General features: G+C 43.2%; 1 protein-coding gene across 9 annotated transcripts in view; it reads right to left on the reverse strand.

Moving 5' to 3' along the window:
* The window catches only part of LOC126195344 (uncharacterized), a 63,122-nt gene extending 38,108 nt beyond the window's left edge, over positions 1–25,014 (reverse strand). The window contains exons 1-2 of one of the 9 annotated variants that reach the window (XR_007538589.1): positions 24,776–25,014; positions 1,900–2,084 (exon numbers count right to left, since the gene is read on the reverse strand). Coding sequence is in view for 6 of the 9 variants with exons in the window: in XM_049933917.1 (XP_049789874.1) it covers positions 1,953–2,064 (112 nt within the window). In the remaining 3 variants the exon portion in view is untranslated. Of the gene's footprint in view, positions 1–1,899; positions 2,085–24,642; positions 24,743–24,775 lie in introns of those variants that run through there. The other 8 variants (XR_007538590.1, XR_007538588.1, XM_049933917.1 and 5 more) reach the window with 8 other exon arrangements.
* Positions 25,015–26,074: the final 1,060 nt, after the last annotated feature.

The raw sequence follows: 26,074 nt of genomic DNA on the forward strand, positions 1-26,074 counted from the left end.
AGGTAGCAACTCACTGTAAAGATGATTGCTGAGCCACAGACAGGCACATAGAAAAGACAATTACACTCTCACAATTAAATTTCTGGCCACAGCCTTTGTCAGAAAAAGAGAGCGCACACACATTTACACAATCACTAAGACAACTAATGCATACATGACCGTTGTCTCCGGCCGCTGCGTCAACAAGCTCTGAGAATTACATCCAAACAAACCACTTTTCACGTCACCCTGCCTCTCATCGGCGGCAGCTGCTAGGCTAGCAGCAAGTGATGGTGGAGGTGGTGGTGGTGGTGGTGGTGGTGGTGGCAGCACTGACTGCAAGCTGAGGGGTACGGTGGGAAGGGGAGAAGCAGTAAGAATGAGTTGGGAAGCAGTGCACGTACTCAGCTGCACCCAGAAAGTGACGAAGCCTGACATCTCAATAAACAAACAATTTCATGCTACTGAGACAAAAAACGAGATTTTTCCAGTTTTTTTTTTCTTCCAAATTTCCCTGATATGTTTGAAACTCCCTGATTTCCAGAACTTGAATTTGTGGCAATCCTGCTCCTGACGGCTTTCTGAGAATGAACAAGGGGAATGCCCACTGACTTGCAGAAATGGGTTGTATAACATCATTGCAGTTCCTGAGCATGTTTCTCACTTATTGCATTGGCTGCAGGCATTTTGGGGAAAAAAAAACCGCAGGCACATTGTCTTCAACAATAATGTACACACCAAAATTGTTAGCCCTTCATAAACCTGGCACAAACAGTTCATTGTACTTATTAGACATGTCAGAAACATCAGTGTGAGGTACTGAAACACATTTCTAACACACTGTCTTGTATGCACAGTTTCAACCAATCAAAAATGTTTGCACTGTTCCTAGAACTGAGTACATGAAACAAAAGACATTCTGTGATGGCGTGGGAAGTTGTTGGCAAACTCCGTGCAATGTATTGATATTTCCTGTCAGTTATATTCAGACAAGAACAGAAGTACACTTCTGTAGCTGCGGGCTACCAATCCTTTCACATGTGTTTATTGATTAGGGAAACAGTTGCACCTGTGGCCAATTGAAATTTAATTGTTTTCTGAGCCACTTTTAATTGGATTCTGCTGTCTGTGTACTACAGCAGATTTCCGCAACGTAGAAATGAGAGCCTTTGCCTGTGTCAGTTCTGTGGCAAAGCTTATACAACATGCACGTGTCGATTGCTACGCCAAAACTGTACACCTGTACAGTACCAGCCATGGCCTATGCCCTGGCTGCCTTGTAAACACACTGACTATGACCTTGCCTACAGAAATGGAAAGATTTTGTATCATGATGAAGAAAAGCTTTCCTGTTGCGATTTGAAAAGTACTGAGGACAAGACTTTCTCACTGTATTCTGTAGACCACCTCATGTATTGCAGGACTGAATGTTTTTACCTTCCTGTTTACTGTTAGTCTGAGCCCTATTTGCATTCACTTTAACATTAGCATGAACTTTAGGCCGAGTGTCTTATGCACTTTTAACAAAAGAACTACATGGAGCCTCAGACTCGCCTTTAGTTGTGTCCACAATAGTTTGAGATTTCACAATACACAGAAATGTTTTCAGATCAGGATCCAGCATATTGAGACCACCGGCATGAATACTTGTGTGTTAAGACATTTTGCTCGATTGCATCTTGTAAGCCTCTTGTAACCCTTCTAAGTTCGGCAGTGCACTGTTTTAATGTAAGCTGAGGCTGCTTCTTGAACCAGAAAAATTTAAACCTTGGTGCAGCGACATGCACCTGAGCATCATAGCGTTCACTGACCAGCCAAACAGGCCACAGTTTCTGGACAAGAGCCAGGGAACAGTTTTAAACACAGATGGTACACTTCGGTTCCAACGACCTAAACAAAAAAAAGCATTGCGTGCGTTACCTGTAATGTTGCATTCGGTGAAATGAGCTCTCATCTGCACCCAATATTCTTACCAGTCACCTTTATTGCTACTGAGAGGGTGAAACTTTGATGTGGCACCTGGTTGCCGGTGCTGATTGTTGCGATAGTAACCGAGCCATCTTTTGGATACTGAGCAGCAGCCATTCAATCTGCTGTGCCTGAAACTGAACATTTTTGTTTACAGATAATTCCTCTAGGGTTTGAACATTGTCAAACACTTTATATTTCACACATAAAATATCAAAATACACAAGGCAAACCAATGACAGACTATGCACAGGCAGAAAATATGATTTGTTGCTGCTGCACATTTTAGCGATTTTGACTGAGCTAAAGTTATGCTGTGGTGTTCTTCTTTACCAGGCCAGTGTAGAAGTGTGCACAGAATCATCTCTGTGAAAAATCAATGCAACACACAAGTTTATTTATATATAAAAGACGACTTAAGAATTTTCTCTCATGTGAGGCCCCTGGTACAAGATTGTATGTCTATTTAAAGTTCTAGATACACAGATTTTACTGTTCGTAATGTTTCTTCTGCGTAATATTTCTTTGACTGTATCAATATCCGTTTGCGTCATGAAATTTCGAATATTCACGAGTGCAGCAATGAACTATACTGTTATCGTCAATTGTAGGCTAAAAACTAAACTGTGCTCTTTTAAAATTTTTGAGGACAGTAGGCCTATCCCTGTTCAAAACAATCTTTCTCTAATTTCACTATACAATTTTGTGAAAAGCATTTTAGTTTCAGAACTTTCAGGTGCATACGAAAGTTATTGGTACGAGTGTTTTCGATATATAATTTAATTCGTAGCAAATCAATGTTTGTGGTTCACAGTTCAGCCAAAGTATAGGTCACTCCTGAATTTCATTGTACAGCAACACAAGTAAACATGCATTTTTGAGAATTTTCAGAATCTACCATTGTCTTTTGCATAATCTACGAGCATTTTGTAACAAATCAGCATTTGTAATTTAGTTACTGTAGCAGATTTTCTAACATATTGTGTTAATAGTTTTCCTTTAAAGAAGAGTAGTCTTATATATTATCCACATGTATCGTAAATTAACTCTTTTCGAGTCTGCTAGCAGCTATAATTAACGTAAAAATGTTTTAGGAAACCAGTGATTTTTAACACAGGTTTTTGTGTGGCGTTAATACAAGTATTGTTCTGTTTTGTTACGCAGTATGGTGCAAAAACAACTGGGGTCATACATGCCCAAAACAAAACTATAGAACACAAAGACAGAGAGGAGTCAAAGAACGACTATACGTCAGTCCTGACTAACTTAACAGAAGACAGCTAAAATAAGGTATGTGGAAAAACGGCTAAAACAGACACCATGCAGAAACGGAGATCCAAAAATAAAAAGTAAATGGCCTTCGCCATATTGCTTTGGTGGATAAAAAGTAAAATGCGGTCAACTTAACAGCCCATGCGTCATTTCCCAAAACAGCTGATAACTCAGACGGTAAACCCAAATGGGAATGTAAAAGGTTAAAAATATGGACATTCCATCAGGAAGTGGCAGACAGTTAAAACTTGGGCACAATGTATACAAAGTGGTGGGGTAGCGCCACTTAGAAAATGACAATGTCTAAGTAGGCAGTGCACAACACACAGCCGAGTTAAAATAACCTCCTCCCGGTGGGAGAGCCGAGAGGAGGTCGTCCAAGCTGGTGGGAGAGGCTTAATAAGCCCGAGCTTATTCCAGTGAAGGGAGGACCATTGATGATGCCAAGGGACACCACCTCCTGACAGGCAGCAATGCAGAAATCATCAGAGAGAACATAGGTACTCGAGGCTGAGGTACTAGGACTGCAGCTTTGGCAGCAGTATCAGCTGCCCCGTTTCTTGGTAGACCAACATGACCAGGAACCCACAGAAACATCACACTAGCTCCACCAAGAGTGAGCAGTTGGCAGTTTTCTTGGACCTGCTGCACTAAGGGATGGGCGGTGTACAGTGCACATACTTTGAATGGCACTGAGTGACTCTGAGCAGAGGACACAATTGAAAAGGCTATGTCGCCGGATGTACTCTGTGGCCTGATACAAGGCAAAGAGCTCTGCTGTAAATACTGAGGATTGTGCCGGAAACCGCTATGTAAAGACAAGGGTGCCAATGACAAAGGCACATCCGAACCCACGGTCAGTCTGAGAGCCATCAGCGTATACAAACGTACCATCGCGAAGTTGCACGCGAAGGTCGTGAAACTTAAGGCAATAGACCGAGGCTGGAGTAGTGTCCTTAGGAAGCAAACGAAGGCCAAGGTTAACATGGGCCGCCTCACGAAGCCAAGGTGGTGAAAGGTTCGCACCGACTGGGAAAGGTGCAGGTAGTGTGAAGTTAAGCCGCCATAGTAAGTGCCGAAAGAGGACTCCAGGACGTAACAGAGAAGAAGGACGAGCCCCATACTGACAATCAAAGGAATCATCTAAGAAGGAGGCATAGGATGTATGGCCAAGCAAGGCACACAAACGGCATGCATACCTGCTGAGGAGGAAGTCACGGCAGTAGGACAGAGATAGTTCAGCAGTTTCAGCGTACAGACTCTCAACCAGGCTGGTGCAAAAGGCACCCGTGGCCAAAGGAATGCCACGATGATGGATAGTGTTGAGACAGCGTAAGAGGGATGGGCGTGCAGACACTTAAACAAAGCACCCATAGTCGAGTTTCAAACGGACAAGGGACCGGTACAAACAGAGGAGGGTTGTGCGATTGGCACCCCAGGAAGTACCATTGAGGATACATAGGACATTGAGGAACCACCTACAGTGGGATGCCAGTAAGATACATGGGAGGACCAAGAGTGTTTCCTATTGAGCATGAGCTCAAGGAATTTCATAGTTTTCAACGAACTGAAGAGCAACAGGCCCAAGATGTAAAGATGGTGGGAGAAACCACTTGCGTCACCAAAAATTCATACAGGCAGTTTTGTCAGTGGAAAAGTGAAAGCCATTTTCTATGCTCCAGGCGTAAAGACAATCAAGACATGCTGAAGACGCTGCTCAGTGAGACAGGTCTGTGGAGAACTGCAATAGATGGCAAAATCGTCAACAAAAAGGGAGCCAGAGATGCCCAGTGGGAGACAGGTCATGATAGGGTTAGTGGCAATAGCAAAGAGGACGACACTCAGGATGGAACCCTGTGGCACAGTTTTCCTGGATAAAGGTGTCCGACAAGGCAGAACCTACACGCATCCTGAAAACTCGATCTTTTAAAAATGCCTGAAGGAAACATGGCAGGCGGCTACGAAAGCCCCACGTGTAAAGAGTACGGAGGACACCAGTTCTCCAGCAGGTGTCTTAGGCCTTCTCCAATCGAAAAACAAGGCCACAATCTGGGATTTCCGCAGACTGGTTGGTTTAAAGGGGGGTGGGGGGGACCAAAGTGCGAGGTCGACGGTCCCTTGTTCCCAGTAGAACAATTACCCAAGGGAAAGAAGAAAACAAAGACGACATACGGAACAATAACAGGAGAAAGGAAAAACCAGAAGAACAACAGAAGGAAAACAAACACAACAATGGACAAAACATGACAAGAAACCCACAGAGAGATGCAAGAAACAGGGAGAACAGATTAAAAATATGAAAGCGGATTACCATGGCTGGCTGACCATGAGAATAAAAAAGGAGAAGCCAGCCACTCTGCAGCACATTAAAACCTCCACCCTAAAAGCCCTAGGGTGGAGGACACAGGGGGACAAAGGACATGCGCTAAGACTCAGATCAAATGATAAAACCCACCCTCATGAATAAATGTAAAACTAAAGCTGCTGTTGAGGCACTGTCACCCAACACCAAAGGAAGAGTGCTGGGAAAGTTAGAAATCCACCGCAGAGCGGCGGAAAGTGGGCAGTTCAGCAAGAGGTGGACGACCGTCAACTGGGAGCCACAGTGACTCTGACGTGGGTCCTCACGACAGAAGAGGTAACCACGTGTGAGCCACATATGGCCAATGCAGATCGGACAAAGGACAACTGATTCCCTGCGAGAAGCCTGCAAAGAAGACTTCCACACATTCGCAGTCTCCTTAGTGACACACAGTTTGTTGTGCATACTGTTATTCCACTCAGTCTTCCAAAGCCGAAAAACCTAGCAGCATAACACAGAATGCAGGTCAGTTGCAGAGATGCCCATCTCCAGTAGAGGTTTCCACGTAGCCTGTTTCGCCAGCCTGTCAGCAAGTTCGTTGCATGGGATTCCAACGTGTCCTGGGGGCCACACAGCCACCACTGAACAACTGGACTGTTCCAGGGCAGAGATGGACTCCTGGATCTTCACTACCAAAGGATGGTGAGGGTAGCACTGGTCGATAGCTTGTAAGCTGCTCAGAGAGTCAGAACATAGAAGAAACAATTCACCAGAACAGAAATGCATGTACTGAAGTGCACGAGATATGGTCACAAGCTCTGCAGTGAATACACTGAAGCCAGCGGGCAAGGAATGCTGTTCAATATGGCCCCTGTGGACATAGGCGAAGCCAACATTACCATCAGCCATCGAGCTGTCGGTTTAAACAACTTCAGAGCCCCGGAACACATCAAGAATTGAGAGGAAGTGACAGCGGAGAGCGGCAGGGTTAACGGAGTCCTTAGGGCCATGCAAAAGGCCCAAATGAAGCTTTGGCCGAGGTTTACACCATGGAGGTGTACGTGAATGGACCTCAAGTAGAGGTGGTAAAGGGAAGGGCTCCAGTTCGGAAAGAAGGGATCAGACACTAACTGCAATTGGAAGCCCTGACCTGGGCCGCCAATGAACCACCATGGGTGGGAAAAGGAGACCATAATTTGGATGCACAGGTGAACGAACGATGAATGTAGGCAACGTAACTGGCGAGCAGTTGTGCACGTCAGATCTGTAATGGAGGGACTCCGGTCTCCATCAGGACACTGGTCACCTGAATCGTTCTACAAGCTCCCATCGCAAACTAAACCAGACTCCCATAGTCAAGACGGGAGTGAACAAGGGCTCTGTAGAGCTGCAGCAGCATAGAGCAATCTGCCCCCAGTTGGTGTTGCTTAGGAAGCGTACAGCATTGCTGCCAGCACTCCCGCTTAAGCTGACGAAGGTGAAGTAGCCAACTAAACCAGGCATTGAAAAGCAGTCCTAAGAATTGATATGTCTCCACTACAGTGAATGGATCATCATTAAGATAAAGTTCAGGTTCCGGATGAATGGTACGATGCCGACAGAAGTGCACGACACACGACTTCGCGGCTAAAGAGTGGAAGCAGCCCATGACTGCGCCTTGTGAATGGCTCCCTGCAGATGCCGCTCAGCAACACCAGTACTGGAAGAGCAATACGAAATGCGGAAGTCATCTGCATACAGACAGGGTGAGACCGACAGTCCTACAGCTGCTGCTAGGCCGTTAATGGCCACTAAAAACAGAGATACACTCAATACGGAGGCCTGCGGAACGCCATTCACCTGAATACAGGGGGAACAATGGGAGGCACCTACTTGGACACAGAAAGTACGGAGCGACAGGATGTTTTGGTTAAAAATCAGGAGCGGGCCCCAGAGACCCCACTCCTACAATGTGTTAAGGATATGATGTCACCACGTCGTGTCGTATGCTTTACATAAGTCAAAAAAAGACGGCAACCAGGTGCTCGCGTCTGGAAAAGGCTGTTCGGATGGCAGACTCAAGGAACACAAGATTATCAGTGGTAGAGCGACCATGGCAGAAGTCACCATGACATGGAGCCAGTAGGCCATGTGACTCCACGACCCAATCCAACCCAACTGCCAACACACCATATGTTCCAGCAGCTTACAGAGAACATTGGTGAGGATGATGGGCTGATAGCTATTCACATCAAGCGGATTTTTTCTGCGTTTTAGCACCAGAATGATGGTGCTCTCCCGTCATTGCAATGGAAAGACATCATCACACCAGATCCGGTTGAAGATGACTAGGAGATATCGCTGGTAGTCAGACGAGAGAGATATTTAATCATCTGACTGCGCATCTGATCTGGCTCAGGAGCTGTGTCGAAGCAATGTGCAAGGGTGCTGAGGAGCTCCCACTCTGTAAATGGGGCGTTAAAGGGTTCACTATGGCACGTAGTGAATGAAAGGGACTTTCTTTCCCATCTGCCGTTTGAGGGTGCGAAAGTCTATGGGGTAGTTCTCTGGCGCAGATGCTCGAGCATAGTGCTCAGCAAACTGCTCCGCAATCGCATTTGCGTCAGTAGAGAGCATGCCTTTGATGTTAATGGCGGGGACACCTGTTGGGGTCTGGTACCCAAAAAGACGTGTGATCTACGTCCAGACTTTGGAAGGTAACGTATGGCACCCAATGGTCGACACTTACCTATTCCAACACTCCTGTTTCCGTCATCTTATAAGCAGGCGAACGTGTGAATGAGGCCGCTTACAGGCCATTAGGTGCTCTGGCGAAGGGTGCCACTTATGTTTCTGTAGCGCTTGCCGACACTCTTTAATTGTCTCAGCGCCTTCCGGTGATCACCAAGGGACTGCCTTTCGTCGGGGACACCCTAGAGAACGAGGGATCACTTTTTCTGCCGCAGACATTATCGTTGTAGTGATCTGCTCAATCACAACACAGATAGCACCACGTGGGTGAAGATTCAACGGTGAAAGCAGAAGTGAAGGCTACCCAGTCTGCATTGTTTAAAGCCCATCTGGGTAAGTGTCCGTGGGCATGACGCCGGAGGAGTGACAGGAAGTTGGGGAAGTCGTCACTACCACACAAGCCATCGTGGGCTCTCCAGTGGATAGATGGGAGAAGTCCAGGGCTGCAAACTGATAAATCAATGGCCTAGTAACTACCATGAGCCATAGTGAAATGTGTGGCAGCCCCAGTATTTAAGAGACAGAGGTCGAGTTGGGACAGTAAATTTTAGACATCTCTGTCATGGCCAGTAAGCAAGATGCCACCTCACAAGGGGTTATGGGCGTTATAAATCTCCCAAAAGTAGGAAAGGTTTAGGGAGTTGACCAATAAGTGCAGCCAGTACATGAAAGGGGACCGCACCATCTGGAGGGAGATACACGTTGCAGACAGTTATTTCCTGCATCATCCGTATCCTGACAGCCACAGCTTCAAGAGGAGTTTGAAGTGGCACAGGTTCACTACGTACAGAGTTCAGGACATAAACGCAAACTCCACCTGAAACTCTAATATATTCACTATGGTTCTTGTAATATCCCCTGTAGCCGCGAAGGGTAGGGCTCTGCATTGCCGGGAACCAGGTTTCCTGGAGGGCAATGCAAAAAGCAGGTGTAAAGCTTAACAGTTGCTGTAGCTCAGCCAGATGGTGGAAAAACCTGCCGCAATTCCACTGGAGGATGACATGATCATGAGACTGGGAAGGCATGAAACACTCAATGAGGCAGCCTATGCCTCGGGGTCACCTGCTGCCACTGACTCATTTCCTGAAGAGGTTATATCCATTGTGTCTGAGGGTCTGGCGAGATCTAGGTCCTCAGTGGACACCAGAATCTCCACCTTATCCTCAGACACAAAGGTTGAAGGTAGTGGTGGTGTGAGTGCCACTGCAGAGCCTTGGTTCTTGGGGGTCTTTTTCTTTTTAGGTTTCTCTTGCTGCTCCTTAGGTTTGTCCGGCTGGGAGGGCTTCACTGATGCCGTCTCAGGGACTGAGGAGGACCATGAAGCCCTACGACCAGCTACCTGTGGTTGCTTCAGCCACTGGCACGTGTCATCTTTCCCACTAGCAGAAAACTGGGAAGGGAGTGACCCAAGGGACCCCTTCCTAGCAAAAGGAGCCGAAGAAGACTTACGCTTCTCTGGCTCAGAAGTGGCGACTGATATCCCCAATCGTTGGGAGAGAGGTGTTGTTCCCGAAATAGGTGGTGCGTGAGCAAAAGGGAGGCAAATGCCTCCCACCACAAAGGGGGCAGGTGTAGTCTTCTGGTTCTGAGAGGTGACAGGAATGCAAGGAACTGATGGAGCGACAACTGTTCTCATAGTGGTGTCGTAAGAGGTGGTCATAGCTACAGGATGTAGGCACACAAATTTCATCTTAGCCTCAGTGTAGGTCAGTCGGTCCAGGGTCTTATTTATATTCCATGATTTTCTTCCCTTTCTGTAAAATCCTGCAGTCTGGCTAGCAAGGTGAATGATGCTCTCCGCAATTGACACAGATGGCAGGCGGGGCACACGGAGTATTGGGATGGGATGGATGGATGTCCACAGTCTCGACGTGTAATGCTGGAAATAGTGGGAAGACATACAGCCAAACTTCCAGCACTTAAAGCACCACACTGGGGGAGGGATATATGGCTTAACATCACAGCGGTGGGAATTTAAGGAGATGGGACGTGGATAAACTGAAAGAATCAGAGGTTGTACAGAGTTTCAGGGAGAGCATAACGGAACAATTGACAGGAATGGGGGAAAGAAATACAGTAGAAGAAGAATGGGTAGCGCTGAGGGATGAAATAGTGAAGGCAGCAGAGGATCAAGTAGGTAAAAAGACGAGGGCTAGTAGAAATCCTTGGGTTACAGAAGAGATACTGAATTTAATTGATGAAAGGAGAAAATACAAAAATGCAGTAAGTGAAGCAGGCAAAAAGGAATACAAACGTCTCAAAAATGAGATCGACAGGAAGTGCAAAATGGCTAAGCAGGGATGGCTAGAGGACGAATGTAAGGATGTAGAGGCTTATCTCACAAGGGGTAAGATAGATACTGCCTACAGGAAAATTAAAAATACCTTTGGAGAAAAGAGAACCACTTGCATGAATATCAAGAACTCAGATGGAAACCCAGTTCTAAGCAAAGAAGGGAAAGCAGAAAGGTGGAAGGAGTATATAGAGGGTCTATACAAGGGCGATGTTCTTGAGGACAATATTATGGAAATGGAAGAGGAGGTAGATGAAGATGAAATGGGAGATACAATACTGCGTGAAGAGTTTGACAGAACACTGAAAGACCTAAGTCGAAACAAGGCCCCGGGAGTAGACAACATTCAATTAGAACTACTGATGGCCTTGGGAGAGCCATTCATGACAAAACTCTACCATCTGGTGAGCAAGATGTATGAGACAGGCGAAATACCCACAGACTTCAAGAAGAATATAATAATTCCAATCCCAAAGAAAGCAGGTGTTTACAGATGTGAAAATTACCGAACCATCAGTTTAATAAGTCACAGCTGCAAAATACTAACGCGAATTCTTTACAGACGAATGGAAAAACTGGTAGAAGTGGACCTCGGGGAAGATCAGTTTGGATTCCGTAGAAATGTTGGAACACGTGAGGCAATACTAACGTTACGACTTATCTTAGAAGAAAGATTAAGAAAAGGCAAACCTACGTTTCTAGCATTTGTAGACTTAGAGAAAGCTTTTGACAACGTTAACTGGAATACTCTCTTTCAAATTCTGAAGGTGGCAGTGGTAAAATACAAGGAGCGAAAGGGTATTTACAATTTGTACAGAAACTAGATGGCAGTTATAAGAGTCGAGGGGCATGAAAGGGAAGCAGTGGTTGGGAAAGGAGTGAGACAGGGTTGTAGCCTCTCCCCGATGTTATTCAATCTGTATATTGAGCAAGTAGTGAAGGAAACAAAAGAAAAGTTCGGAGTAGGTATTAAAATCCATGGAGAAGAAATAAAAACTTGGAGGTTTGCCGATGACATTGTAATTCTGTCAGAGACAGCAAAGGACTTGGAAGAGCAGTTGAATGGAATGGACAGTGTTTTGAAAGGAGGGTATAAGATGAACATCAACAAAAGCAAAATGAGGATGATAGAATGCAGTCGAATTAAATCGGTTGATGCTGAGGGAATTAGATTAGCAAATGAGACACTTGAAGTAGTAAAGGAGTTTTGCTGTTTGGGGAGCAAAATAACTGATGGTCGAAGTAGAGAGGATATAAAATGTAGACTGGCAATGGCAAGGAAAGCGTTTTTGAAGAAGAGAAATTTGTTAACATCGAGTATAGATTTAAGTGTCAGGAAGTCGTTTCTGAAAGTATTTGTATGGAGTGTAGCCATGTATGGAAGTGAAACATGGACGATAAATAGTTTACACAAGAAGAGAATAGAAGCTTTCGAAATGTGGTGCTACAGAAGAATGCTGAAGATTAGATGGGTAGATCACATAACTAATGAGGAGGTATTGAATAGAATCTGGGAGAAGAGGAGTTTGTGGCACAACTTGACTAGAAGAAGGGATCGGTTGGTTGGACATGTTCTGAGGGATCAAGGGATCACCAATTTGGTACTGGAGGGCAGCGTGGAGGGTAAAAATCGTAGAGGGAGACCAAGAGATGAATACACTAAGCAGATTCAGAAGGATGTAGGCTGCAGTAGGTACTGGGAGATGAAGAAGCTTGGACAGGATAGAGTAGCATGGAGAGCTGCATCAAACCAGTCTCAGGACTGAAGACCACAAGAACAGCAACATCACAGCGGTAGACCACCACCTTCACCATCTCAGGTAAGGTGTCACCCTTGAAGGCCAAGATGAAGGCATCGGTGGCAAACTGATTATCCGTCGGACCCCGATGGATGTGCTGGACAAGATGAATTCCTCGTCGCCAGACTGCAAAAAGAAGGCCCCTGTGGAATATAATACCCTGGACCATATTCAAGCTCTTATGAGGCGAAATGGTAACGGAAACATCCCCCAGTTTGTCACAAGCGAGTAATGCCCGTGACTGGGCAGAGGATACCGTTTGTATAAAGACTGACCTTGACCGCATTTTGGACGCAAGTCCTCCACCTTCCCAACCATGTCCTCTAAATGCTCTACAAAAAACTGAGGCTTAATCGAGACAAAGGAGTCCCCATCAGCTCTCGTACATACGAAGTACCAGGGCAAATAAGGTTTGCTGCCATACTTAGCCTGGCGTTCCTCCCCTGGTGTAGCCAGGGAGGTGAACAATTTAGGATCATACTTCCTTGCATTGTACTGAGACTTGGAATGCTTAGAGACTGCTGGCGTTTGATCACCAGCAAGTGATGACATGGTACGCTTCATCACATGTCGTCCGCCCCGATGCCACTCAATCAAACCAGGGGCCCTCCCCACAGGTGCCACCCAACTGCAGCAAAGGCCACCAGGCAGGATGGCCATTGCCGGGAGTCCCAATGCCCCAGGAGAACGGGTATCTACTCCTTGGCATATGTGGGGAGTTAACGGAGCAGGCATCAGCAAAGCTATCCCTGTGTAATCAGGGGGGCTACAACCAACAGGGTACATAGCAGCCCCACCACAATGGATTGGCTACCGTGCTGGATATGAGGCACAAAAAATTCCATGGTCATTGTCTGCACAGAAAAAGGCACTGCATAGTGGGTGGAGGAAAACGCACCTAGGAAGGTGTCCTCACTCAAGAGATGGAACTTCGTCATAGGCGATTTCAATTGCAGAAGCACATCATGGGGATACCCAGATACTGACACAAACGGAACAAGTCTAGAAACATGGGCTGAGGCTCACGACATACATCTGATCCGTGATCTGACGCTCCCACCCTCCTTTAACAGTGGCAGGTGGAAAAGAGGGTACAACCCAGACAACATCTGTGTTTCTTCAAAGGCAGCTGTACAATGTATGAAGACTGTAGGAGAGCCCATCCCTTGTACCCAACACAGACCTGTCATATGCACTGCGAATCCCATAGTAGAGCCTTAAGAGGTTTAACATCAAGAAGGCTGACTGGCAGAAGTTCAGTGAAGAGCTTGACTCAAAAGTGATAAACATTTCACCGCTTCCTGAAATGGACGAAAACTTCGTCAAATGCGTCCAACTTTCGAGGAAGACTATTCCACGAGGATGCAGAACTCCGTATTTTCCAGGCATGTCCAGTGCCGACAAACTGTTGTTAGAAAGATACCAAACTCTATGAAGAGGATCCATTTGCAGAAGAAACGATCCAAGCTGGTGAAATATTGCTGCAAGCCATCTCAGCAACCCGCAAGGCCAAGTGGAGTAACCTGGTAGAGAACCTCAACATGAAGCTGAACAGTAGACAAGCCTGGAAACTGCTTAAAAACCTGAGTGGTGACGCTGTACAATCGCAAGGCTATTTTACGAGTGTGACTCCTGATAAAGTGGCAACCCAGCTTCTGCAGAATGGCAAAACAGAAGGAAGGCTGGCCGAAGAAGCTCTTCAATGCTATCCAGAAACAGAGCATTGTTTTCTTTGGGATCCCTTCTCCATGGCTGAACTATAAGGCGCCATCTCCAGTTTGAAGATGCATAACGCAGCAGGTGTCGATGAGCTTAGAGTTGAACAGAAGAACTTCGGCTGTAAAACGATGGAGTGGCTTCTAAGCCTAATGAACACACGTGTCGCCAAGCTACACATCCACAAAATGTGGCAGAAGTCACTGCAATACTTAGGCCTGGAGAGGAACCAAATGATCCAAAAAAATTTCGATCGTCTCCCTTTTATGCCACACCTTCAAGATATTAGAACGGCTGGTACTTTACCGAATCAGTGCCACCCTCAAAGTGAAGTTTATCCCACAAGTAGTCTTTCATGCTGGCAAATCATGCTGTAGTCAGATCCTGAATCTAGCCCAGCACATCAAGGACAGTTTTGAGCGTGGTGAGATTACTGGAGTCGCTTTTGTTTATCTAACTGCTGCATACGACACTATGAATCACAGGAAACTGTTAAAGAAAGTGTATGACCTTACTAAGGACTACCAACTATCATCCCTTTTTACCACCTTCCTTCAAAACAGAAGATTCCAAGTTACATTATAGGGTAAGAAGAGTAGATGGTGAACGCAGAAGAACGGTCTCCCCCAAGGCAGTGTGCTTGCCCCAGCACTGTACAATATCTACACACATGATCAGCCAGTACCAGCACGTACTAGGCTCTTCATCTACGCCGATGACACAGCAGTAACTGTTCATGGGCCAACCTTTAACGAAGTAGAGGGAAAACTGTATCTAGCAATGGATGAACTCTCTGAGTAATATGATGCCAACCACCTGACGCTCAATCCCAGTAAAACTCAAGTGAGCGCCTTCCACTTACGAAACAGGGAAGCACAGAAAAAGCTGGACATCACATGGCGAGGAGAGCAACTGAAACATTGCCCAACAAGAGTCTACCTAGGTGTCACACTGGACAGGGCTCTAACGTACAGGCAGCAATGTCTAAATGTGAAATACAAAGTCATTGACTGCAATGGGATACTTAAGAAGCTGATTGGCAGCAGCTGGGGAGCCAACCCGCATCTCCTAAGGACTTCTGCACTTGCACTTTGTGTATCAGCCACTGAGTATGCTGCTCCTGTGTGGAACCCTTCAGCTCATGCTAAGCAAGTCGATATTGCGGTCAATGATACTGCAAGGATCATCTCAGGATGCTTGAAGCCAACACCAGTGCAGAAATTGTATCCAATTGTTGGAATAGCCCCACCCAACATCCGGGGAGGGGGGGGGGGGGGGGGGGCGGCACTGCTGCATACAATGAGAGAACAAAGCAGGAGAATGTCCACCAACATCCTCTGTATGGTCATCAGGCAGCAAGATTCCACCTTAAATCCCACAAGAGTTTCCTTGCTAGGATTGCGCCACTGGAGGGAGCACCAGAGGCAATTCGTCTTGCAACATGGAAGAGCTCACTGTCCGCAGACCTATCACCAATAGAAGAATTAGCTCCTGGCACAAACTTACAATATCCTGTATGGAGGTTCCTCAACCGCCTAAGAGTGGGCGTCCTCCAATGCAAGACCAACCTGAAGAAATGGGGAATCCTTCCAGTGAATGCAGACACCTCTTGCGACTGCGGGGCTGAAGAAGATCTAAGCCACCTACTTGTATGCCCTCTCCTGGACAACCCGTGCAATACAAGATGTTTAAAAAGGAAATGACAAAGCTATCACAGCTACTGTTTTTTGAAAAGGCTGACCGGACTCTGAAATGAATGAATGGTAAAAACACAAAACAGTATATCCCGAAACCGAAAAAGTCTCAACAGAAAACTGAATAAGGAAATACACTACCCATTCACTCATTAAGGCAGAGGGTACTACATTACTGTGTCATAAATCGCAACTTTTCCATCATTTTGTGCAACCTAATAGTAAGTAAATTTATGTGCTTGGTCATTGAAGCTTTTAAAAGACCTACACAAATTGAATCAAATTTCTTACTCGAATCTCCATCTATGACTTGTGTGAATAGCTTAGTTCAATTTCATGTGTCTTGCTTTCTACACACACACACACACACACACACACACACACACACACTAGTTACGAAGAAGACTCTTTAGACTATTTTTATATGTAGATCAATCCGCCTGAGCTTAAACATATTTTAGAATTTTGAGTAAGAACAAATTCAGTGATACAGAATGGTAGTTCTCCAGAATGGAGACAGAGTCAATTCCCATCTCACATCATTTACGTCATCATCCACAAAACACTTGCCTGTTTCCTCAAACATGAAACTAATAACAGTCTCTAGTTTAGGCTAACTCTCAGTACATGTTGAGTATAATGTGAGCTCCACTATTTTTCAGAATTGCTTTAATAGTGAAACGTATCTATTAGGACAGTGTGACGTTTGGCGTTAATGAGCTTTGGCACCGGACAACAGACAAGTGTCTGCTAAAAGCACGACATCACTTACTGCACCTATCATTGACTCGTAACCATACTGGTTGGACCCCAGATGACTGGGAAACTGAGATCTGGTTAGACGAGTTTCAATTTCAGTCACTAAGAGCTGATGGTAGAGTTTGAATGTGGCTCAGACCCCATGAACCCAAGGACGAAAGCTGTCAACAAGGCACTGTGCAAACTGGTGATGGCTCTATATTGGTGTGGGCTACGTTTACATTGAATGGACTGGGTCCTCTAGTTGTGTTCAGCTACATGCGGACAATTTGCAGCCATTCATGGATTCATGTTCCCAACAAAGATGTTTTGTCACAATTGTTCATTATTGTTTTGAAGAACATCCTGGACATTTGGAGTGAATGATTTGGCCACCCAGATCACCCGACGTGAATCCCAGCAAACATTTACGAGATATAATTGAGAGGGAAGTTCGTGCACAAAACCCTGTACCAGGAACAATTTCACAGTTATGGACAGTTGTAGATTATTATTATTATTTTACGTGACGGATGATCAACATCACGGTCAACAGTGCCCCAATAAAAAGTCAGCATGCCAATCTCATGGGTGAACAAACGCTGTCCCTACATGCGGAGCAGTTTATAATGCAATAAAGTCTGCCTCCCTTCCCCACCAACCTAGGGATGCGGCCTGACAGTTCACAAAATCTCGACCTTTGTAACACTGGAAACGGTATAGGCGAGTATGGTGGGCAGATCTCTATCCAGGCCAAGGGCTGCCCTTATATCAGTATATACAACACATCTTGACAAAATATGCTAAACCAAAAGTGGCACACAACAAACCTCACAGAGTGGTGGATCCTCCCACTGGAGGAGGAAACCATGCATTAAAGAGCTATGTCTGATGCACAGTCTGGTAAGCAGAACGTCCTTCCAGCATTGAGGCTGACATGAAGTCTGCCATGCCTGTGTGGTCAATTTAAGTGACCACAGCTTCTTTCTTGTCACCTTCAACCATTGAGTCTCCCACTGATATATGATGTGCGTGCCAAAAAATGGCGTGACAGCATGCAACAGGATGGGACATTGACGGACAACACCATCCTGACATGCTTCTTGGCCACGTCGGTTCCCTGCATCTCGATGTGGTCAGATACCCAGCAAAAGATCACCTTTTGGGGAATCACCAGATGATTCTAGGTCAATGATAAATATTAAGAACAACACTGGGCCCAAGATAGAACCTTAGGGCACACCATATTAAATTTCTTTTCTTTTAGCTTAACAATGTAGGAAAAGATAGATTGCTACTTATTGTAAAGAAGACACGTCAAGTTGCAGACGGGCACGATTAAAAGATGCTGACAAACAGCTTTCGACCACAGCCTCCGTCAGTAGGAGAGAGAGACAGAGAGAGAGAGAGAGAGAGAGAGAGAGAGAGAGAGAGACAGATAGAGAGAGAGATGAACACACACACACCTGTACACTACTATTGCTTCCCATTCCCCACTCTCTCCAGATTGCTGCTTGCATCCTATATGATGTTGCATTTTGACCCGAGATACTGGAGTTTGTGCGCGCGCGCGCACGCACGCACGCACGCACGCACGCACACACACACACACTCCAGTATCTCGGGTCAAAATGCAACATCATATAGGATGCAAGCAGCAATCTGGAGAGAGTGGGGAATGGGAAGCAATAGTAGTGTACAGGTGGGAACAGAGACGAATGCTGTCTGATTGAGTGTGCAGGGACTAGACTGCCAAAAGGTGCAGTGCCAGGAGGTTGTGGGGCAGGGAGGTGAGGAAAGACGGGCGGATGCATTGGCAGAGGGCTGCAAATAAACATGGTGGGAGATGAGAATAGGGAGGAGATGACAGCACACAGGGGATGGAAACTGTTGAGTGGAGGGTGTGGTGCAGTAGGTTGAGCCCGGTATAGTTACATGAGTGGAGAATGTACTGTAATGATAACTCCGATCTGCACAGTTCAGGAAAACTGGTGGTGGAGGGAAAGATCCAGATGGCTCCAGTAGTGAAGCAGTCATTGAAACACAGTGTGTTATGTTCAGGTGCAGGCTGTGCAGAGGGTGGTCTACTTTTCTCTTGCCACAGCTTGGTGGTGAGTACTCAGTGTGCCGAGGGTGTCACAAAGGTCTTCACAGACAGGAACTACCCTACAGACCTAGTCCGCAAACAGATTTTCCATGCTATTTCCCCTCACAACCCCAATCCATCCACCACCTCCACAAAATTCACCCACAGAGGAGTGTCCTCTTCGTCAACCAGTACCACCCCGGACTGGAACACCTGAACCACATCCTTCTTGATTACCTATCATTGTGCCCTGAAATGAGGGACATCCTTCCCGAGATACTTCCCACCCCTCTCTGTTCTGTTATCCATCCAAGCTCCACAGTATCCACATCCAGCCGTATGCCGCTCCAGATCCCAACCCCTTGCCACCAGGATCATACCCCAGTGGAAGACCCGGGCGCAAAACCTGCCCAAGCCACCCACCCGGCACTACCTATTCCAGTCCTGTCACAGATTTATCCTACCGCATCAAAGGCTGGGCCTCCTGTGAAAGCAGCCCTATCACATACCAGCTCAGCTGCAGTCATTGCCCAGCTTTTGATACATGTATGACCACCAACCAGCTGTCCACCAAGATGAACATCCAACGGCAAACTGTGGCCAAGGGCAAAGTTGACGCCCAGTGGCACAACATGCAGCAGAACTTAACAGTTCCCCACCCTCTCCAGATTGCTGCTTGCATCCAATATGATGTTGCATTTCTAGGATTATGGATCCAGGACAGCATGAAGTGGGGCACACATTAAATACATCTGCAAGAAGCTTAGCACAATATGTAATGGCATAAATATATTTGTTAGGTGTACAACAAAAGAAACACTAAAAAATGTGTGTTATGCCCAAGCAGAATTACTGTTGCGATATGGGATAATTTTTTGGGGAAATTTGCCAGTAAGCCAAAGCTGTTTGATAGCACAGAGGATCATTCGGGCAACTGACAATACCCCACCCAGAAATTCTTGCAAACCCCTTTTTAAAACACTCCATATACTACCACAACCATGCATGTACATTCTTGAGATAATTACATACCTTAAGAAAATTTAAGAAACCAAAAACCACTTAGCATGCACAAATCAAGCAGTCCATGCACATGACACCAGGCAAAAATCAGACTTCCACAGCGAACATCAAAACAACTCTCAGACAAAATGGACTACTGGATACTGGCAAAAAAATTTAACAATAAACTTCCTCGCCACATCAAGGAAATAAAAGAAACACAAAAATTCAAGGTGACTTTGAAAACATTTTTATAAGACAGGTGCTATTATACTGTAAATGAATATCTGTTAACATAAATGTAAATCATTTCCTTCAGTAAATGAATGTCTATTGACATCATTTAAATTATTTTCTTTTTTGTATTATGTATCTGAAACTGCTTTTCCACCTATTGTACTATATATATATTAGGTGGTACTATTATATTAATATATTTTATTTCAATGATTTACTGTACTGTATAATGTGCTTAAATTACTTATGAATTTGAATCAATGTTACTGTTATGTAACATGTATTTAAAATTTTGTACTAATGTAAAAAGTAGGCTATATCCCATATCAAATATATGATTAATGGATGCTTAACATATAAAAGTAAAAACACAATAGAACTCTCCTAATTAAGCAGAAATGGTTGGAGAGGTATCATTTTGCAGCATTTTTCCATGAGGTTTCCTATGCCATACAGCACACAGTAAAATTTTTCATGAATTTATTTGTAATATGTTTAAAATGTCACTAGTGACTGATGAGTGAATATTTTATCAAAAGTACTAAAACTATTTTTTTAATACAATTGTAATCAGTAACTGTAATTATTAAGATTTGATTACTATGTGTAAAAAGAACAAACTGGGATAGAAATTCCCACTACTGATTCCAACAATCTTAAATAGCTAACTACTATTATTGCAGCTGCCCAGGTTTCGCTATGCCAGTTCAAGGTCAAGGCAACTGTAACTGTGAATCTAGAGCTGTTATGATTCAGTTGCTTCAAACCTTGAAGTCTTCACACTGACTTAATAATAAAATCATTCACTGAAAAACAAAGAGACTAAGAAATGTGCCTGAATGGATATGTGATATGTTTCCTAATACCCCAAAGGTATCAAAAATGTGTGCTAATTGTACGAAGCACACTGGCTCATTGAAAAATATTCAAGAAAATAATGATTGTAGAAAAATCTTCATATGATGAGGAAACAAGCTTTGTTCCTCCACCTTCAGCTATTCTGGAGACACTAAATACACGTTTCTTCAGCAATTAAAAGTGTCCCCTATACATAGTACAAAACTTCGGATGAAACAGTATTCCACTGAAAACCACTGAGTTAGCCTTTAAAAAACAATTATTTGCTAATGCACAGATTCCTCAGAGAATGAATGTGAGTCACTGGAACAGTCTGTAATATGTAACCTGAAAGGTAGTTTTTCTTCAAGTAGTAGGAAAAAGAAAGTAATGCTACAAACATGTTTGCCTGAATCTTTTAGTATTAGGAAGATAATGGATGAACTCAATGCTCCCAACCAGGGTACACCAGGCAGAAAGGCTTTTGAAGGAGAGAAGTATATTAGGAAGTCCTGAGCAAAAACTGGGAAGGAATTTGTTACAAGAGGTTGTGCAAATAGTGTGAAATTATTTTTATGAAAATAATGAAATAAGTAGAATAATGGAAGGGAAGAAAGACTGTAATATCTAAAGGACAGTTTTGTGCAGTTTAAAAGAAGCATTCAACAGTTTCAAAGCTAAATTTTCCACAATGAAGACTGGGTTTTGTAAATTTGCAAAAATTGCACCCAAAACACTACATTTTAACTGGTCGTAGTGGAACACACTCAGTACGTGTTTGCACTACACATCAAAATGTCAAACTAATGATCGAAAACACTTAACTCGGTATCTTAACCATTGGAGAATTGGCCTGTTACAAACACTGTTTGGCAAAAGTGCTGTGCAACCCAACATCATACCACTGCATTATGGGAAACTGCCGTTTTTGCCCCTGAAGTTACCCAATAAAAAGAACACTATAAAGTGCATTTAATAGTAATTTGGTTGAAAATACTTCTCAACCCTTGGGTTTCAGTAGACAGAAGCAACTTAGAAATCATGCAGAAGACCTCATCAGAGCTCACTGAATTATTTTCTGAGAAACTAACCACACTAATACTTCATGACTTTCTAACGAAGCAGCAAAGCTCTTTTCTAAATGGGATCAAGGAAAACTTGGATGAGGATGAATGTGTTGTTATATGTGACTTCTCTGAGAATTACACACTTTTGTGGTCCACGATGAGGCCCCAGGTTATCACTGGCCAAGTGATCATGCCGCAGTCCCCCTCCCCCCTCCCCTTGGTATATTACAAAGGGGAGAACGCAACAGAGCACATGAGTTATGTCAATTTCTAGATGTCTAGAGCATAATACCACAATTTTCAAAAAAAGCTAATTCAGTTTTTAAAACTTTCGTTCGGTAAGTTATATCATCTTTGTTTAAAGATATATTTTTCCCACGTGGAATGTTTCCCTCTATTATATTCAAATTTCAGACTGATATGCAGATACTACTTTTCAGATGGCAGTGCAGCTTAGTATATGAATAAAAAAAATTTTGTAAACTGATCTTCCACAAAGAACATTTTGATACCGAAACATAATGGCATTTATTTGACTCTGATCATGGAAAAGGACCCTGTGACGATGTCAGACGCAAAAGCAAGTCCAAAGAGGCCATATGACAACCACATTTTGATAGGGCAGTTAAAAGCATTACATTTGTACATTTTGAATTTTAAGCACAAGAAGAGTACACTGAAACTGGTAGATTTCTGGAAGAGCACGTTACTCAATCTGTTTCCATAAAAGGAACACATAAATTACATACTTTTATACTGACTGCATCAAGTGCGTCAAAAATATTGATAAGGGCTTTTTCAGAGACCATGGTGTTAACGGAAGCGTCCAATTCCACCCGTCTGCTTTGACCCACTACGTAAGGGTGGTGTGTCATTACGGCGCGGAGTTTATGAGTTGGTTGTGTTGGAACATGTAGTCTGGTTGTGTTTGATGGTGCCGTGTGTGTGTGTGTGTGTGTGTGTGTGTGTGTGTGTGTGTGTGTGTGTTTGGGATGGCCAACCTTTTGCAGCACCAACATTTCTTGGTGGTAAGTAAATTTTTTTTTGGGTCTATTTTTCTCAAGTTGTAATGTTTTTCTGTATTTATTGTACACTGAATGTATGTTAATTTGCATAGGGATGTTTTACTTTGAATTTTTGAGGTGTTGTGGTTTTGTTTTTCATAGCTGTAGGTGGTGTTTTTTTCGTATCAACAGTTATGGTTGACCTATATAGGTGAAGGGAAATGACAAATTCCAATTTTTATTGTTTTATATGTAGATATTGCAGTTTTGGTATCGTCAGCTGTGGTCAAGGAAAATGTTTGACTCCAATTTTCGTAGTTTTTGCTGTAGGCGTTGGTGGTTTGGTATCGTCAGCTGCGCTTGACCTATATAGGTCAAGGGAAGTGTCCGATTCCTGTAGATTTTGTAATGTTTTTGTTTAACGTCTTGTGTGTTTTGGGATCATGGTGTCTTTTTTACTGTTATATTTAGCTTATCCCCTCCCTAAAATCCCCAGTTTCCTGCAGCTGCCCTGTTAGTTTGATTGTATTTTTGGAGGGAATGTTATTGTTTGTTACCGTGTGTATGTAGTGACATCATAGGCGCCATATTGGAGATGCTTAGAATAGCCATTTCTGCCATATAGAAGACGTCATGGGAGAAAGCACATGGGGGGAATCTGACACTTCCGTAATCCCCAGACCATGGGCTCTATTGTTGAAACAGTTACAAAATCTCCAGAAAGATTGGCTTTGAAAGACATTCTTGGATATGTTTCTGCTGTCTGGGACAAGAAGTGGTGGCTGGATCTAACTGTAAAAACAAAAGAAGCATTTAACAAGAAGTTCCATCTCTAAACACAGACTGTTTAAATCTGGTTTTGCTACTGACATTTGGAATCTGTGTGTTAACATTAAATTTGAATGTGTGCTTAGATATATTAATAATAAAATTATGTATATGTCTGCTTAATTTGCAAATTTTAAGCCCACAAAAGTTTTGTCTTTAGCAAAATGTGAATTTTTGAAATTTTATAAGGATGTGAACCCAGGACAATCCCTCTTTCTCACTTAGGGAATTAGTTAACAATAATATGATGAATTACGTATAATTTTTTGAACCTTTGTGATGACACTCAGTCTGAAAAATGAAAAATTTAAATTTTCATTTAAAGTGAAAAACGAAAGAAAAAAAATCATCTCGAACCCATATTGTGTTGTATATCATAGAAAACATCATGGAAAATAACATCTCTACCACTATTATAGCTTAATTAGTACAGTTGCTAAGCAATTTGAAATTATTGCAGTTTAGTGTTTTTTGGTGATTTCTGAAAACTTTACATTTCCGGTTTTTTTCAAAATGGGTCAACGGATTTCAATAAAATAGGGTATTTTTCTTAATCTATTGTTTATTACCCTTATGCCAAGTTTTATCAAACTCTGAAATGGTGAGTAAAATCACTGTGTTGATTTGACATGGAATTACCCTAACACCCTGTGACTGTCCATATTTTCAAAACATAATTTTCAAGTTTGCTAAAAGTTACAAATTTCTGTAGTCTACTTTTTCAAATTAAAGATGAAAAATGCGTTAATTATGTATGGTAGTATTGTAGACAAGGTTTTCATTAAAAATAATTTCAGATCTCTATCGCTTGTGGTTGTTCTAATATAATGTTTCTTTAACTTTCCCTTCGTAAGATTTTTACAAATACTCTCATTCTGAGAGCTCTGTATCGCTTTAACAAATCACAATAAAATCAAAATAGGCCTATTGGAGTTTTTGAGAAGTGTCTTGTGGGACTTCAACATATGTTTTTCAGAAAACTTTGAAGTGATGATATGACACGACACATTCACTCTTGACATTTATGATTTAAGATGAAAATGCCCAAAACATTACAGTACTATAGTACTAATTAAATAAATGAACATACAGGAGATTTATATACAGCCTCTACACATGTCATTACACTCTTCTGCTATATAGGAAAGTGACGTCATGAGCAAATATACAATACTACGACGGAAGAAAATCTACAATTCGAGAAACAACGAAAGTTCACTTACGTGACACGAGGATGAGATCCTCATTTCCAGGAACAAGGTAACTACTGTCACTTACTATATATTTGCAAACTTTGCACTGATAAACTAGTAAAGCTCCAGTTTCCATGATTGACCTATAGCAAGGTTATTAAAACACCTACTTTCAATCAATACACCTCTTTCAAATAGTAAGTTTCACGTTTGGCGCCCTTAAAAGATTTAAACGCACCAATGAGGTTGAAATTGCACACAAAGATCTACGCTATGTAGCGGTAACAATGCCAAAGTGTCTTTCACAGAAAATTGACATTATCGATTTGCATCCCTGTTACCAGTAAAATGTTTTAACCACCCATCGATTCCACTGTATTGGTGATTTATAAAGTAGAGAAGTAACTTTACTTCAAGAAATTTATGAAGCAGAGATTCATTGTTAGGCTGTGGTTTCAGCAAGTTAAAGCCTATAGCATAGCATCGGTTGTACAATCTCCGGTAAGCAACCGCTTAAGCTCAGTTTCCGGAATAGCTCGAGTAACGCATTGTACCAACCCGGAATAACGCCTAACAGAAGAATAAATTCGGGATAACTTGAACCGGTGATTTTTGGCCGGTTAGCGAGCTAAACCGCGTAATAGTTTTGAAGACGGCAGGAATAGAGACATGAAGTTGCAGACAGAAATGACGAAAATTTGAACTGTTCATGAGAATGTGGAAGGTGAAAAACGTGAGACGATACCGATTCCGAATTTATATCCATTTTTCACTTGTCGAAGGAAGCCGTACTTCGTCTTTTCAATTTGTAGAGAGAAACTGGAGGATATTACAGGGAGGTTAGACTATTTCTCTGTTTTCTGAAGTAATATTGTTTATTTGCAGTAGTACGCATTTGATTTCAGTACTTCGTGAATTCTGTCGTGTTATTTGTATAAATCGAGCTCAGTAAAATGACGATTCGTACCAAAATAGTCTTATTTATCTGGCTTATGTTACAATTCCTGCAGTAGTGGAAAGGACCGTTTCTTTTTATTTAACAGTGCCTTAACAGACAACTAAATTGAAGACCCACACCAGTTACGGGTAATATTTATATCAACAGCTGTTTCAGTTTTTGGACAAAAACATTAATTTTTCACAGAACAAACCGTTTTGATAAAACAGTTTTATTCAAATTTCTTTCAGCCACATTACTTCAATAGTAGGAAATTTCGTTCCACTCCGTTTTCTATTAGGGATTAACTCCCCCTTTTTTTTACCACCACAGCAGTGTCAGAACAACTTTCGACCTTTAGTGAAAATATTAGGTTCAAATGGTTCAAATGG

Source organism: Schistocerca nitens, chromosome 7, assembly GCF_023898315.1.
Source record: "Schistocerca nitens isolate TAMUIC-IGC-003100 chromosome 7, iqSchNite1.1, whole genome shotgun sequence".
NCBI classification, from domain to species: Eukaryota; Metazoa; Arthropoda; class Insecta; order Orthoptera; family Acrididae; genus Schistocerca; species Schistocerca nitens.